Here is a 16,673-nt window from a genome sequence, read left to right on the forward strand (position 1 = left end):
CTTTCCCTTTGTGTTTTAACTAAGTAGCAGTGAATAGGCTCCTCTGCCACTACGTTCATTTCTCAGAAAGAATATGGACAAAAACCTGTCATAGGCAGAGAAAAGATGAAGAACACAAATGTCACCTCTTTGAAGAAAGAAAGTCCCTGGTACAACTAACTTATCGAAGTCCACTCTTCATAAAAATATACATTTTAGGCTGACACTGAGAAACAACTAAAAACAAAACCTGCCATCTTCACTCCTCCTCCCCCATTCAATAGCAAAGGATTTATTTGTTGCTATGGAATCATTCCACTGCATGAGACACCCTCCATACAAAAATCAAAGGGTGAAGGATGCTCAGCTACATTAGTTGTTTTACCATCATTCAGAAGCCAACTGTAGTTTAATTCTTCCTACTTCTCCCTTTCTCCCTGGATTCAATTGGACTTGGTTCATCTTTGAATTAACCTCTTTTAATCCGTTTCCTACAAAGAAAGCAAATCCATTGTGGGTAGCTAGCTCTGCTGCTCACCACCCAGGCAGTGACACCAAAAGGGAGGGCGATGTGGTAGCCTCAGCCCCAACAGGGGTGGTGATCAGGGGGTGAGCACAGCAGATGCAGTCTTGGACTACAGTCTTGAGCTCCTATTTTGGTTCTCTGCAGTAGTGTTAATCCATATTCGTGCGATGCTGAGTGAACTCCATGCCAACACACTGCTAGTAAACACAAGACAGTTCTGGCTGCTGTCTTAAGCCACTACCACGAGGGCTTAAGGTGGCCAAAATGAAGATTTAGATAATGAATCGGTATTTTGTTACATTCTGATGATGGTATATTTTGGTTCTTGCCATCTAATCCATTAATTTACAAATATTCAGAGAATCTCTACGATGTGGCACGGCAACGTCCCAGAAGTTGTGAGAGGGCCATGGTATTCTTTTCTGCCCAGCTGCTTGTTTTGGAATCTCATGCTTACCCTGGATAGGCGGGAATGGCTGTTGGAGGTACCGCTCGGACCGCACCGTATACCGTCCGCCCTCTGCCCCTCAGATGGGCTCCTCTGAAAGCGGCCGCCGTGGTGGCTGCAGTCGGGTAAGGGAAGCCAGGAACTAAAGGGAGACCCAAAATATGACAGGAATGTCAACTTGCATTCAATAGCAGGGGGTACAATCCCAATTTGCTTTGAACCAATTCCAGGAAAGGCTGAAAGATATGTACCCCATCTTTTCTGAGAAAGAAATGGAGAGACCCGATATGCAAAGTTAATGATGCACGCTCCGCGTTCATCACCCATCGTGAGTGAGTTTACTCTGCTCCTTCTCAATTCTGGCATTTACAATGCAAGCCGGTGAGAAACAGGTCAAGAAACTCTGAGAACTACTGCTGTAATAAGAGACGAGACTTTTCATTTCTGCGGGCGCTTTACATGGATTGATATAAACTCTTTAACCGGCCAATTATTAATCTTGTTTTCACATGTTATTATGCACATATAATAATTATTCTTCATAAGAATAGTCTTTTGTGTTTGTACATGGTGCCAACCTCCAAGGCACACAATAATCTTTAGACATTTCATTAGTCCACTTTATTCTTTTATCTAAAATGTTTTAATCCAGAAATGTAAGGGGAGAGGGAAATGACTTCTCCCCTGTAATCTTGTGGCCTTTAGAGAGACCGACAGTTTCTAAAGGTCTATTTTAAATGTGCTATCCTTTGGAAAGCACACAGAAACATTTATTCCATATTCACCAAACTCTTTTTAATTATACCTTTTGCTGGAGCAAAATGGCTCCGGTCAGAATGACTTCAGGCTCTCGACAGAGCGGAGAATAATCATTAATATTGTAGGTGCTGCTAAATGATAGTCTATTAGAGGGCCCAAAGCTGACTTGCAGAGAACATCATATATTCCACAAGTACCCATTTCTTTGGTTTTCTTTAATATTAAGTGCAGACTAAAATGTTCTATAAACGTCCTCACCCCCCTCAACCTTCTCCAACTATTTATGCTTTGTGGCAACCTTAATATCTGGCCAGAAAGATTCTAACACAGGTTAAGCAGGACGGGGTACTGTGACAGCATTTATTAACTCTCTCTCGAAGGCCTCTTCAGTTATATATTAAATTGAAGAAGAAAAAAAAGACTAGCACACATCACTGTTTACTCACAACAGTCAAAATCCATGCCAGGCCGACATAGGCTACTTACTGATTAAAGGGATGTAAGTGTTAATGCCCCCTCGTCCTGATAGGGGCACCGCTGCGTCATTGCCTAGGGACACGTCTGCTTGAAAGCTGGATGCTGATTGCATTTAAAAAAATTAAAAAATGCAAAAAGATTACAAAGGAATAGTAAATTGAAAAACAACAGATGTTGTTACAGTTAACTCGCACAAATGGAAAGATTAACGAAATACTACCTGCATATAACTCAGGGCCATATACAGCTCCAACTACGGGGCTTAATTTCCAACCTGAAACGGAAGAGAGGACAGTGAGCATTTAGGACTCCGTGAAGGACACCAGGAAAAGGGCATGTGCAAGCTGGCTCCAGATATCCCCGTGCTTCGAATCCACCCACCAACATCTCTGTAGATGCCCGCCTGGGGCTTATACGAGAGGGGGAGGACATTTCTACAGCTGAGCATCTTTAAGCAGGACTAGCACAGTGAAGGGATAATGAGGAGCTGGGGCGGGGGGACGCAAGTATAGGTGCAAACTGGAGGGAGAGAAACACTGGGAGGGAAGTAGGAAGACAGAGAGGGAATGAGAGAAGGACAAAGAAATATAAGAAATACAAATAAATCTTGGGCTCTGGTACAGAACTGCTTAGAATGTATTCTTTATTTTTAGAAAAAGGAGAAAGGCAGAATATGTCATTCTCACCACACTGTGATGCATTTTCTTATACACTGTCTGTTTACTACTCTCACTGCTTTACAAAGGTATCCTCTGAATTCAAATTTGAGCTAATCTTTGACTCCATGTTCAACTATACCATGCAGATGGAAATCTGGGTAAGCCAAAATCCCCTTTCTTTGGGATTTACCATTGGAATTTCATTGCAGTTAACCTCAGCCAAGTGAACAAGAGGAGACACAGAGTAATAAAATTCAAGATACATCCCCAACTTCATATATGTCTTGGGATTTTAAATTGGTAATATACATACTTAAGTTAATCAGTCGTTTTAGCTAAAGGATAGACTGCTGTTGAACATCAGCCTAAGCATTTATAAACTTTAAGTATTCCCAAATATTAGGTTTCATGTCAACTTTATTTCTTCATTCCCCCTTTTTCTATTTACAGGAAGGTAGCAGGCCCTAAAAAAGAAAAATGTACCACTGCCCACTGATAGTTAAGGAGTAGAATTCCAGATGAAAACTTTAATCAATAGACATTTACAGAATTTTACACATAAAGAAGCAAACATGCTCCATTATTTTTCTGAAAGACTGGAGACAGTATTCAAGAGAAAACTCATTCATTCTGAACCAATTCAATCCCCCATTTATTATTTTATGTGCTCATAGATGGTGAGCACATTATTTTACATAAAAATTGAGCAAATATCTCCGTTCAAATCCTACTGGAGTTGTAAGAACACAAATGTTCTGCAATGCCAGACAAATCAAGTGATTAAAACCAACGTAAACTAAACCGCTGGCTGAGAATTCACCAGAAAGCACCTAGCACACTGTTCTCAGAAGCTTTAACCACAAGCAGTTGTAGGTCTCTAAAGTTTGGCTCCATTAGGCTTGAATATTAATTTAGAATAATATTCAAAAAATGACTTTTTTTCTTCATACCAATGGCACTATTACTTAAGCATTCCCTTAAGTAACAATATACATTTTAATAATGGTATATAATGGTATGCTGTCAATAATACTTTGAATATGTTTAGATTTGTGCAAATTTACGATATATTTTGACCTTTACAAAACCCAAAGGGAGAGTTAAGACATGTACCACAGCTGGGACAACAAGTACTATACTTCTCTGGGATTAATTTCCCAAATAATAAGCTAAGAGGGCTGGGTTTTGATGACTTCCACAGAGCCTTCAGCCGCTAAAATTCTGTGATTGCAAATTCATAGACACAAAAACAGAATCAGGTTAAAAAAAAACTGGCCCAATAACACAGAATAAAATGAAGAATCAAATCTAGAAGTGGAATTTCTGTCTTCTGAATTCCAGGCAGTGACTCTTTCTACCACACCATTCCCCTGGATCTAAAGGAAATCTGACATACTTTGCCTCTCCTTCCTATTTTGTTTACACTGGGTTATTATCAAAGTTGCAGAAACTTTTTTTTTTTTTTTAAGATTTCATTTATTTGTCAGAGAGAGAGAGAGAGAGCACAAGCAAAGGGAGCAACAGGCAGAGGGAGAAGCAGGCTCCCCAATGAGCAGGGAGCCCGATGTGGGGCTTGATCCTAGCACCTTGGGATCATGACCCGAGCCGAAGGCAGACATTCAACTGACTGAGCCACCCAGGAGTCCCAGAAATTTGTTTTTGTGATAGCAGTGTAAAAAACAAAAGAGGTAAAGGGGGGGAGGTGGTGGTATCACATGATGTACCATTGATAAAATGGAGAGGGAAAATGTAAATTATGCTGATAAATGCAAATTACGCTGATTTGTACCATCTGTTTGAAAAGGTGGGCTAAATGTATCCACTGAAGACATCACGGAATATACTAAGATATTATACTTGATTTAAGACATTACCAGCACATACTATCATACTCTAGCAGTAGATTCAAACTTTTAAGAAGCATGAGAAAACATCCCGTTAGATTCTAGATAAGATTTCATGCCCAACGTTAAAATATATGACAGAGAAGGAGTTGCTGCAGGCCTCAAGACCCGACCCATGGGTTTCCTCTCCGCCCCTCCCCAGGAGGCCCTGTAGAACGCGGCCGGCAAAACCACTGCTACACTGCAGATTCAAAGTAAATTCTATCTCATTTAGATGACATGAGTCTAGATTAAACTGACAAATGATGTAAAGGTTCTGCTTTTGTTAGGCAAAATATTCACAGGGTTTCTTTCTTAATGAGAAACATGTATGAAACCCACTCTATAGCACGTAGTCTGGGGATAGAAGGTGGAAAACACACGCACGCACGTGCACCATGGCTGTTATCTCTAGAGCATACCTTTAAAGGGAGAGCGAGGGGTCAAGAATTATTCCACTCATGCTCAGGAGTGGGTAGGGATCAGCAGTAAAAGTGAGCATTGGTGGGCACGTATTACTGACAAGCCTATCATATCACAAAGAATGACAGCAGCTAAAAATGAGGGTGTCTTAGTGGGACCCTACTAGGTTCACAGGTAACCTCAAATGACGTATTTACACTGTGTGTATGATGAACTTTACTGAGACCATTACAGCTTAGGAACTGAAAAACTAAGCTTAATTCTAAAAAAAAAGTTAACCGTAAAAACGGAATACTCTCCCAGGAAAGAAAATACTTCAATGTAAATTAAACAAACTGCCATAAGACTAAATCAAGAGAGATTTTTTTGATGATTACCAAAAGTTCACATATTAAGAATAAATGACATCCTTCTGAAGATGATTTGTAATCTCTTACCATTTGCATATGGTGTGACCATCTTCTTATTGGTCATTACACGTGCTGTAGCATTATTCACCTAAAAATACAAAGGAAAAAAAGGGGCAGGGAGAAAGTAGACCACATTAGGGAACATGGAGTTGCTCATCCGGATAACACAGCACTCAAGTTTAATAAAATGTAAATTTCAGAGAACATTGATTTAAATAATTAATATAGCAATATAAAATATTAATATATAGTATTTTAATAAAGTGTTTATAAAACGAGGCTAACAAGAGTAAAATGCAGTTTCTTGGTCTCCAAATGGAAAACTCGGGCTATTTTACCACCAAGTGCTTGAAAGGAAAGATACATTTGCAAGTTCTTTGGAGATCTCTTAAACAGAGAAGTCTCTGCATTATGTAAAATACGGGAAAAAGTAAATTGGAAACAACTCTGTTTGCACATGAACTTTGAAGCTCATGAATAAAACAGAGGCTTGCCACATGGGCCAGAGAATAGATTTACAGGAAGATAAGAAAATAAATCTATGGATTTCACCTGTTCTAATGTTCAGGATTTTTCATGATTGTGTAAGATTTTACTGTTTGAGGAGTAAAAAAAAAAAAAATATCAGAACTCAGAAGCCCATGTTGACCATCTTCAGAACCATGCTGAATTTTCTAGACTATGTGGTCTATCCATTCAAGAATAATGTTTTCAGAAGGCCTTTAAATGAGGCACTTAACTGAAAAAGTAAAGCTTCAGTTTCTTTTGTTTTATGGTTCTCTCCACCCTCATTACAGAAGTGCAGAATTTAGAGCATTCTCGGTGCTAGGGTAAGTAGATGTTACAAAGATGGTGCTGATGACAAAAAGATGAATGGAGCCTCAAAGCCAGAAGACTGCAGCCCAGTGTCAGAACCAGCCTAAAGCTCTTGCAAGGAGGGTGCAGCATCACCATAGAACCTGGCTGTATACCATGTGGTCAAATCAGAGAACAGGTCAGCTTTTAAAAGAACTACAAAACATACCAAATATAAATGTCTTATTTTGTCACTGGGGATTTACATTAAGTTAACTTTGTATGGTGATAAATTTGTGTTATGGAAAGACCAATTTTAGGTGGAACTGGAACCAAAAAATGTATTAACAGGTCTTTCAGGATTTGTAGAGTGGGAATCTTCCTTTGTGAGGAAAAGAAACTCCATTTACTCTAGTTCGACCCACCAAATAATAGAAACATTTCACATTTAAAAAGAAAGAATGGGATACAACAATGATGAGACTGAGAGCATGCAGTTAACACACACACACACAAATAAAAGAAAGAAAAAACAATCAGTTTTGGAAAGAAGGGAAAAAGTGAAGAGCGAGGTTCTCACAGACAAGGATTAGAACGGGGGTCAGAGCTTACACTAGCCACTAGAGCAGAATGCACCCAAGCGCTAAAAGGAAAATGGCCAGAACCAATCAGAAACCACCAGTCAGCAAGAGACCAATAGCCGCAGGTAACAGAGAGAAGGGGTGGGAGAGACAGAGGGAAAAAGGACAGGGGCAGAACTTGGGGAAAGAGAGCAAGAACGCAGGGGAAAAGAAAAGAGAAAGTCAGGAGGGGTGTCACGGGCAGCAAAGAGAGCTGTGAGGGCAAGGAAAGAACAGTCAGAGCTACAAACAGAGGTTTGGGGAAGGAAAAAGGAAGTAGGGGCGGGAAGTGCATTAATAAAACCAGCCAAACTTGGAGTTCAGTAACTCTGAGTAAGATGTGCAAGGGGAAAAAAATCACCATGATGTCAGTAATCAAACAGCTCAGACTGCTACAAACAATATGTACATCCAAAGTCCAGGCGGCATTACTCAACAGCATTGAAAATAAAAGGGGGAAAGGAAAAGGAAGAGGAACAAGTCAAATCACATTTTGTAGTGTTAATGTGAGATGGCAGATGGACTTTTTCTTTCTTATTTAATTGTTTTGTAATTAACAACTGAAAAAGCTTCTTCTCTAGTGCTTTGTTTCACTTACCGCCAACGGGCACCATCGCCAGCATTGTGTATAGTTACCATGGAAAGAGTGAGTCAAGTGAAGGGCCCTAAATGCTAAACCATTGGAAAGGGAGGGAAAAAGCAAAATATGCAGACATCTTACTCAAAATGGTGGCTTTTATATTTCATACTTTTAAAAACTGGGAAAGGGGAAAGGAGCCAGTTAACCTTCACTGCGTTCTTAAAAAGGGTTAGCGAACATCATGTGGCTGCCGTGAACACAGTAACAGCTATTTGCCAGGCAGCCCTCAAACCCTCTGAGGATTTTATCCATTAACGGTGGAAATTCTTGATATTAAATATACTTAAAAACTCCACGAGTTTTGGGTTCCTTCTTCCCTCCCACCACCTCTGCAGTCTTGTACTCATTGCTTATCACACGCACATGGAGGCGAACTGGCCGCCCGAGAGAGAGGATATTGGCTGGCTCCTTGATTCATTACAGGACACAATGTCACAAATTGGATAGTTTTTAGACATTTATAAAGTTAGTTTTATTTTGGCCTGATCACAGGTATTCATACGGAGTCTCGCAAACTGAAGCAAAGGAAAAAAATCAAGAGAGCAGAAGGATGAACATTTTGGAGGAAAAAAGTAAATGAGAAACAAATACACATGTACACGCACACGAGTAAATAAAAATGAACCCCCCCTCCAACAACCAAAAAATGAGGAAAGGAGGACAGAAGTGTTACTTTTACACATTTTAGTGCAAGAAGGTGAAGGACACAGAGACACACACACACAAATGTGTGTGGGCAGACACACACACAAGACAGGGCTCCAAATGTGAAATAAGTGAGGGAATACACAAAAGAGAAATAAAATATAAACCAGAAATTGAATTATTGAAGACATGCACCTCGATTTTACGGCCCTCTACCACGGTGCCGTGTAATTTCTCCCTGGCCCTGTCTGCATCAGCACTATTCTCGAAAGTTACGAACCCGAATCCCTGCATGCAGCGGGAGAAGGGGGGAAAACATGCACATCGTTATATTGAAATATCGATCTCTTGGTAAACAGAGAAAAAAATATCACAGTATGAAACCGACATCAGCATCGACTCAGCAATACTCTCCCAAAGTCACATTTTTGGTCCATGCATATTTGGTAAAAGGAAATTAAATCCAATAACAGAATACAGAACCGTAGTAGTAGTAGTAGTAATAATAATAATAATAATAATAGCAACAATAATAATGATAATGTAATTAACAATAAGAACAATCATAAAATAAAACATAAAGCATGTGAGGCCAGACCAAAATTAAGGTATAGAGCTACTCGGGTCAAACTCTTCACCAAGAATCTGAACATATTTTTAGATGTCCTCTCTCTTTCAATTCATGCTCTTAATTTACGTGTCCCTTTATGTAATGCTAAAAAATACTTCATTAAATCTGTCATTCCCCGGTAACTTCTATATGAAGCCTTCCATTTAGGTGTAATCACTGTATAATGGGCGATCTCATCATTTTAGCCCCACTCTGCATGCTTGCTTGTTATCACCATAATTCCTCTGGGAACAGGATAATTTAAAACAGAGCCTCGATCTACAATTCTGTAGGTACTGGGTGTGGAAGAAGAGAGCGCCCATGCTCATCTAAGCTAATGAAAATATCACTAAGCAGCAGCCAATTATGCCTTTTCGTCAATGAATTTTAAACAACCAGACTGGCACTCAGAGTAAAAATAGGTTCAGCTGAATTCCAGAAAATAGCTTACCCAAATTTGCCTAATTTACACATTTGTTGAAGCCTACATCTGCTACTAAATGTATTAGTAATTTTCCATGTGGAAGGAAAAAAGGAATAATCAAAAAGGCAGTGCGAATGAGGTCTGTTAGGGATATCAATTGTATACTGTTCGACAGGAAAAGAATACCACAGAACAGCAATACAGTTGCTCCTCTGAGTTAGAATTAATTTCTTTGTGCACTGTACACAAATAAATCATATGGAGCTTTAATTCATTAAGTGGACAAAGCAGGAACCAGGGAGTTAACCCACTTACTCCTATATTCATATTTATCTGAAAAGACTGTCTTGGTCACAATCATACCACCAATGTCAAAAGCAGCAGGATTTACTATATATTTATATGACTATTTCATCAAGCACTGTACCAGTTTCATTCTAGCTGCTTTGTCCTTCTCTTTCCACTCTGCAACTGTAACATTTTCTCAAGCTATTTACATGTGTAGAGTAGTAAATTCTTCGGATTTTCTGGGAAAGTCCCCATTTCTCAATAGCTGCACTGTCCCTCTAGCATTCTTTGAACATTCCACTGTAGGATAACCTGGAACCCTTTGCTATTTTTACCGAAGTTCTGCTTTGCTGCCCTCCACGAGTCCTTCCCCATGAATATAAACGTGTTCTTAACTGAGATGGTCAATGGTGTGCACTGCTCAATAAGATTTCAGAAAAGCAATTCCATCATTTTGAAGGATCTCACTGCATTCTACATGACGATATGGTTGAGTGGCAATCCATGGAGATCCCGATGGATTATCTCTACCTGTAACCTGGATATCACCACAAATACCCTAGAAAGTGCGATGCTAAGCCGACAGAAAATTTTAAATGTATGCTGCTTGAGGTGGACTACTACAGGTAATTTTAGTTAATACTTTCTTTAAAAATGTAAGTATGTTGAAAATATCAATGGAAACACATTTTCAGAAACAAATTTTGATACCAACATGTTACAGCCACATGGGCAACTCGAGGTATAGGATGTCAAGTTACTAATTAACGACACTGTTTGTCACCGACACGAGGCATCTGAGAGTCCTCCAATAGAAAAGTTAAGTAAACCTTTCAGGAAAGGTCACAGGTAGTGATGAGTTTTTGTATCACATGGTAGAAGTATTATAAACTGTATTCCAACTGATTCTCACAGCCTCATACATTCTATACTTTGGGTTAAATTAGTAAATGATAAATTAGTAGCTGGGTAACAGATTATGTGGAGACTACTACCGGAAGTTTTTAGTACTGGCATTATGACTATCCAGATCTATACACCCACACACTCACATACTTGTCTGTCTTTTAAATACAACCATGGGGTAGAGAAAGGACAAATCTGTTGTTTTCATTTTTAAGATGAAGAAAAGTAAATCAAACTGAGGTTAAACACCCAAGCACCAACAAGGCCATCTTCCTCCAGGTGTCTTCTTTCCACAGCTAATGGTGAGAAAATTAGAAATTAAGCTTTGAAACCTAAGTTCAGTATTCTATTAATTAAACTGCATTCGTCCTAAAATCCTTCTAATTGTCTTTTTCGAATCTAATTATTAAATGTGTTCTGTGAGCCTTGGCTCTGTAATGTGCTGACAGAGCACCTGTGACGCAGTAACTGCAGCCAAAAGAATTCAGGGTGGTGTCATAAGCACTGACATTTTACAGCCGGCAGAAGTGCTTACATTCCAAAGGAAATACTAATCAAGACTCCAAAGATACAAAATGAAGCCATCTCCAGCTAGGGTAAAAGAGGAAGAAGGTCTTGCTGATACTTTTGCACTTCCTGATAGGAAACAGAGGTAAGCAGATTGCCTTCTTTCCTTTGAAGATAAACAGACTTTGTAGCAGGCAGAATAACAGCCCCCCAAAGTTGTCTACAATCCAAACCTTGGAACCTGTGAATGTTACTACCTTACCTGGCAAAAGGGATTTTGCAGATGTGATTAAATTAACGATCTTGAGATAGGGAGATTATCCTGGATTATCCAGGTGAGCCCAATGTTATCACAAGGGTGCTTACAAGTTAAAGAGGGAAACAGGAGAGTCAGAATCAGAGTGCAGCAGCCTGAGAAAGACTGAACTGGCCATTTTGGCTTTGAAGATGGAAGGGGACTATAGGTCAGGGATTGTGGGCCGCATTTAGAAGCTGGAAAAGACAAGGAGTGGATTATCCCTTAGGGTCATCAGAAAGAACGCAGCCCTGCAACACTGGTTTTAGCTTGGTGAGACCCATTTTGGACTTCTGACCTCCAGAACTGTAAGATAATAAATCTGTGTTTTTAAGCCACCAACTTTAAGATAATTTGTTCAGAAGCAATAGGAAATTAACATTTATCTCTCAGAAGTCTGTGATTAGAAAGGTGAGAAGTCTAGCCAGCATTTTCAGAGTACTGTTCTTTAATACTTTCCTCTCATGTTGAACTTATTAACTACAATTTGGTTGCAAGAATATTAACTCAAATAAAACTTGAAAAAAAAATTTAATGTACCATTCCTTCAATAAAATTTGGCATTTCTGAAAATGTGCCAGGAACTGAGCTGAGGATATTCCCAGATTATCCAGGCTTAAAAAGTTACTAAAAGGAAAACATGCTTACATGAAATTATGTTTTAATGTCCCTTCATTCCTGGAAGTCTAATTCATATTGTTTGGTGATTTGGATCTCTTGCTTTGAAAAGAAAAATTTAATAAAATTATGTCTAAACCTAACACTGTTCCTTAGAAGAGCTTCAAAATGATTACATAATGTATCAGTCAAGAAAACAAAATAACCAGCTGGAAGAGCTACAAGGTCAAACTAAGATTTAATCTCAAATTCTCAAGAAGAGTAAACATTTCAGGTATTTAAGAAGATAAAAAACAGATAAACAAAAAGTAAACTTTTATTTTTTAATTAAAAAAAACCGATGTGGATATGTTTGTCTATACTATCAGTGCTATCCAACAGAAATATATCACAAGCCACATATATAATTTTAAATATTCTACTAGCCACATTAAAAAAGTAAAAATATATGAAAGTAATGTCAATAATGTATTTTATTTAAAATAAAATACATGCAACATACTATCATTTCAACATGGCATCAATATAAAAACATTAATGAGATAGCCCTTTTTTCTGCTAAGTCTTTGAAATCACGTGTATTTTACCCTGAAAGCACATCTGAATTTAGACTTGCCACATTTCAAGTGCTCAATATGGCCACTGTACTGGACAACGCAGGTCTCTATACTTTATACTATAACCCACAGATCTCAGTTCCCAAACTCCTTCTGTGTTAATAATTTCAATATACCAGTGTTCCATTAGTGATTTACCCCTATCTTAGCTGTCTTGTGAAAACTGAGGAATGTTGTGTCTATCAGGATTATGGTTGTGGTCAAAACTTCTACCAAGTGTGACATTTTATCACCTGTCTTGACATCCATTTATCATCAAGGGCCTATAGGAGCCGAATAACTGCCACCTTTTTAGTCTGGCCTCAGACTGCAATAAATAACAAGCAATAGGATGAGCTTTGTAAAAATATTCTTAAATTTGTATAATCTTTGAGAGTTTTTCCATCTCAGAAGAATGAGAAAGAAAATTTACCATGTAACTTTTAAGGGAGAAATCAAAAGCAGAGGTTCTCCTGGGTATGGCCAGAACACAGAAATTTAAAAATAAATAAAAGAAAAATAAAACTAAAAACCATAAGATGGTAACAAAAGAAAATAAACTAAGCCCTTTGGAAATACATGCACTGTTAATTCAATTTTAATTATAATGAAAAACATTTCAACTCAGCATTACCTATCAAATTTTACTGAAAAGCAAAGGCCTAGTTAGCAATTTCAAAGACAGTCTTTTGACCACATTTTGAAAGAAATAAACAATTTCCCTTTGTATGAAATCAAAATCCAGGGAAACAGGCAAGAAATTACAGCACATTACTTGTGTCTGAGGATGGGGTTAGAGGCTTTATCTTCCCTAACTCCAGCCTAAACTGAAGCCTAACCTAAATTCAGATCCCCGTCATTCCAGATATCCACCTGCGAGAAGTAATGAGAACACATGAGCTAAAAACTTGCTAGAAATCTCAATGATGGTTGCTGCGATCTGGTCTGCGGTCCTGTAGGGACCTTAACAGTTGGCCTGTCTGAAGACGTGAAGAGCTCCTACATACTCAGTATTTACGATGTATGCCCTTTGAGCAACAACCACACCAGAAGTAGGTTGACAAAACTTTATGGAAAATATAAATGTTAGATTGTGTATATTTCTTTACTTAATAAGATAATTACATGTGATAATTATCAAAAACAAATTGTTATGGGGCTGGGTGATCGTGAACAGAATGCTGGGAAGTCTGAATGAGTCAGTCAGAGAAAGACAAATACCATATGATTTCACTCATGTGGAATTTAAGGAACAAAACAAATGAGCAAAAGGGAAAAGAGAGAGAGAGGAGAGAGGCAAATCAAGAAACAGAGACTTAACTACAGAAAACAAACTGATGGTTACCAGAGGGGAGGTGGGTGGGGGATGGGTAAAACAGGAGATGGGGATTCAGGAGTGCACTTGTGATGAGCACCAGGTGATGTATGAAGTGTGGAATCACTATACTGTACACCTGAAACTAATATCCCACCGCATGTTAACCAACTGGAATTTAAGTAACTTAAAAAAAGTTTTGAAAAGCAATGAGTTCTCAGTCACTAAAAGCACCTAGCATAGAATGTAAAGTCAAGTTGAACTAGGTTACCGTTATTTAGAGTTCTGTTTAAGATTCTATGTGAGAAAAAAGACTGGAAGGAAATACAGGAGATTATTAGTGTATATGCTCTTTTAATGAATTATGTATGCTTTTTTGGGGGGTCTGGACATTAAAAATCATGTTTTTCTTTTATAATGGTTTTGAAAAGGGTGCTTTAAAAAAGTTGTTACTCAAAGAATCTATAAGGATAGAGGCAATACAATTTATTGTTCAAACTGGAGCACTCTGAGGGGGGAAGGGGACATGAATAATTATGCTAAGACAATAGCCTCAGACTGGGACTATTCTGGATAAACCAGGACATATGGCCACTCTACCAATATACTATCAGAATTTCTATTGTTTATAGTAGTCCTTTGTTATGACTGGTGACATCTGGGGCATCAATAAAGTTACACATATCAGGATAATCATTTTATGGATTCTATTTGAGTATATTACTTCCACTTTTTGGCAGGGGTAGCATTTTTCATCCTATATCGTAATTGAACATTTTCAAAAGGATAGTCTACCTTTATTTTAGTTAATCACAGAAAATTAGATATGACTGACTTTATGCTTTTACAAAGCAGTACAGAGTAAAAAAAAGATTTTTAAAAAATCACGGGAAATAATCTAAGTATATATTTTTTGCATGTGTATGAATGTAAATGATACACGTTCATTCCATAATCTAGGAAAACCAAATCTAGAACATGAAGGTCAAAGATGAAAAAAGGAAGATACTCAACAACGATTTTTTCAGGCAAGCTGAAAAAGTAGAATGCCGGCAAGCCGGGGAGGGGGACAGGCAAGGCAGCATGACAGTGTTCACCTATGTTTTTAAGTGGGTATGTTCTAAAACCATAGGCTGACAGTCTCATTATAAAAAAGAAGACATGGTAAAGAGCTGCTTTTTGTTTTGGGGCCATGTGGTTATTTAACTGTTTCACTGGTAACTGTTTTACATGTAAGTATCACTTATCTCGGAATTATTTTGTGACTCGTTTTTCCATTATTGAAAAAAAATTCAATAAAGCTAATTTCTGTACAGAAAAGCACTCAGTTAAAAGACTGAGCAACTCTCGAGTGAACAATAGGACCACTTAGGTCTCCTTATCTCTGGTTCCTTTCAAGACATGTTGTAATTTTATAGTCAACCACAAACATAAAAGGAATGAGAAAATAAACAATTTACAAAAAGAAAAGTACTCTTTAATTTATGTGAGGTGGATCCCAGAAGAGGTGGCCGGGTTTTGACTCCAAAATAAACCTCTGTTAGCGAGTCTCCGGAACAGTTCCGGGAAAACCCATTCCAGGACAGAACTTCAGGTGACAGTTGAGAAAGACAAAGGATGAAGGCAGATGTTGTATCAGTCCTCGAAGGCAGATCCAGGCCATTCTGAATTCTGTGCTTTGTTTTAAGAACAACTGCCAGTGAATACATAGTCTGTCTCCTCTTTAGCAGCCCCAAAGAAAAAGGGGCAGTGAGGACACGGCATTATACTGAGAGGAGCAGCGTAGGCTTTTAGATTCCCCAAGAGAAAAGAAAGGTGTGTGTCACTGAAACATGAAAATTACAGGGAGAAGCCATCAAATCGGGTAAATTAAACAATTTTTGGTAGTAGGCAAATCTTTGAAGTCAATGAAAGAAGCCTTAAGAAAGATCAATTTCCTTTGCTTCACAATAATTCAATCTGATTATTTTCTTGGAAGGAGCAAGGCCCCAGTGCCTGATGAAACCATACTGGGCTTCGGGTTGTTGGGGTCCAGTTAACAACAGTTTAAGTGCATACACTTAACACTAAAAACGTTTAAACTATGACTTTGGATAAACCATGTAGCTTAAAATCATCACGTATTTTTGATATGTTCATGCACTTCTCATCTCTAAACCACTGTCATTTTTCCACCTTGGATCTAAAAGGTCACAAAAATAAAAGCAAAGGGCCAGAAATCCACTGTGAAGAAACTACAAGCATGAATAGTTTTACTGGTTAAAGGTTGAACAGATTTCACTTTAAAAATACTTACCAGGTTAAGTGCTGGAGAAAGTTCTGTATAGGCATATTAATCTTTTTTGTTTTAACTGAAAACTGGAAGCTTAGAGTATAATTACCTCCTTAATAATTAACAAAGAATTACTGTAATCAGAATTAAACACTATCAGTGCTGATGCATTCTATAAAGGAAGGGAATAATAATCAGAAGCGTCAGAACAGTACATACATTTGTGTTAGTTTAGATGGGGCAGGAGGTATAGATAACTGTAGAAATATGCTATTAATTCCCAGGGTCTGGTGAATTTGGAGTAGGAAATCGAAGAGGTAAGTATTAACTCATTTATTTGATTTGTTTAGCTCTTCTCAAATTATATTCTTAGAGATTTAATCATAGCCAAGGGTGATTTTCAAAGTTCAGGAGAGATGACCAAATGAAAAATTAACTCAAAAACTTTTCTAACCTAAAAATCCAAGTAGAAGTGAACACAGCAAGGTTAATATTTACAAGCTTGACCACAGCTGATTGTGTCTGTGGTGGGTATTTCATCTGTCGAGGAGGAAGAAAACTGTCAAATGAAACTTTTC

General features: G+C 38.1%; 1 protein-coding gene across 11 annotated transcripts in view; it reads right to left on the reverse strand.

Annotated features, from left to right (window-relative positions):
• RBFOX2 (RNA binding fox-1 homolog 2) overlaps nucleotides 1-16,673 on the reverse strand; it is a 269,160-nt gene that overhangs the window by 19,245 nt on the left and 233,242 nt on the right. For 7 of the 11 annotated variants that reach the window (XM_040637444.1, XM_040637443.1, XM_040637450.1 and 4 more), the window contains 5 exons: nucleotides 8,460-8,552; nucleotides 5,592-5,652; nucleotides 2,410-2,463; nucleotides 2,199-2,291; nucleotides 963-1,107 (listed from right to left, as the gene is read on the reverse strand). In XM_040637444.1, the coding sequence (XP_040493378.1) occupies nucleotides 963-1,107; nucleotides 2,199-2,291; nucleotides 2,410-2,463; nucleotides 5,592-5,652; nucleotides 8,460-8,552 (446 nt within the window). The remainder of the gene's footprint in view (nucleotides 1-962; nucleotides 1,108-2,198; nucleotides 2,292-2,409; nucleotides 2,464-5,591; nucleotides 5,653-8,459; nucleotides 8,553-16,673) is intronic. The other 4 variants (XM_040637446.1, XM_040637449.1, XM_040637445.1 and 1 more) reach the window with 1 other exon arrangement.

This window comes from Ursus maritimus, unplaced genomic scaffold, assembly GCF_017311325.1.
Source record: "Ursus maritimus isolate PB19 unplaced genomic scaffold, ASM1731132v1 scaffold_21, whole genome shotgun sequence".
Lineage (NCBI taxonomy): Eukaryota > Metazoa > Chordata > Mammalia > Carnivora > Ursidae > Ursus > Ursus maritimus.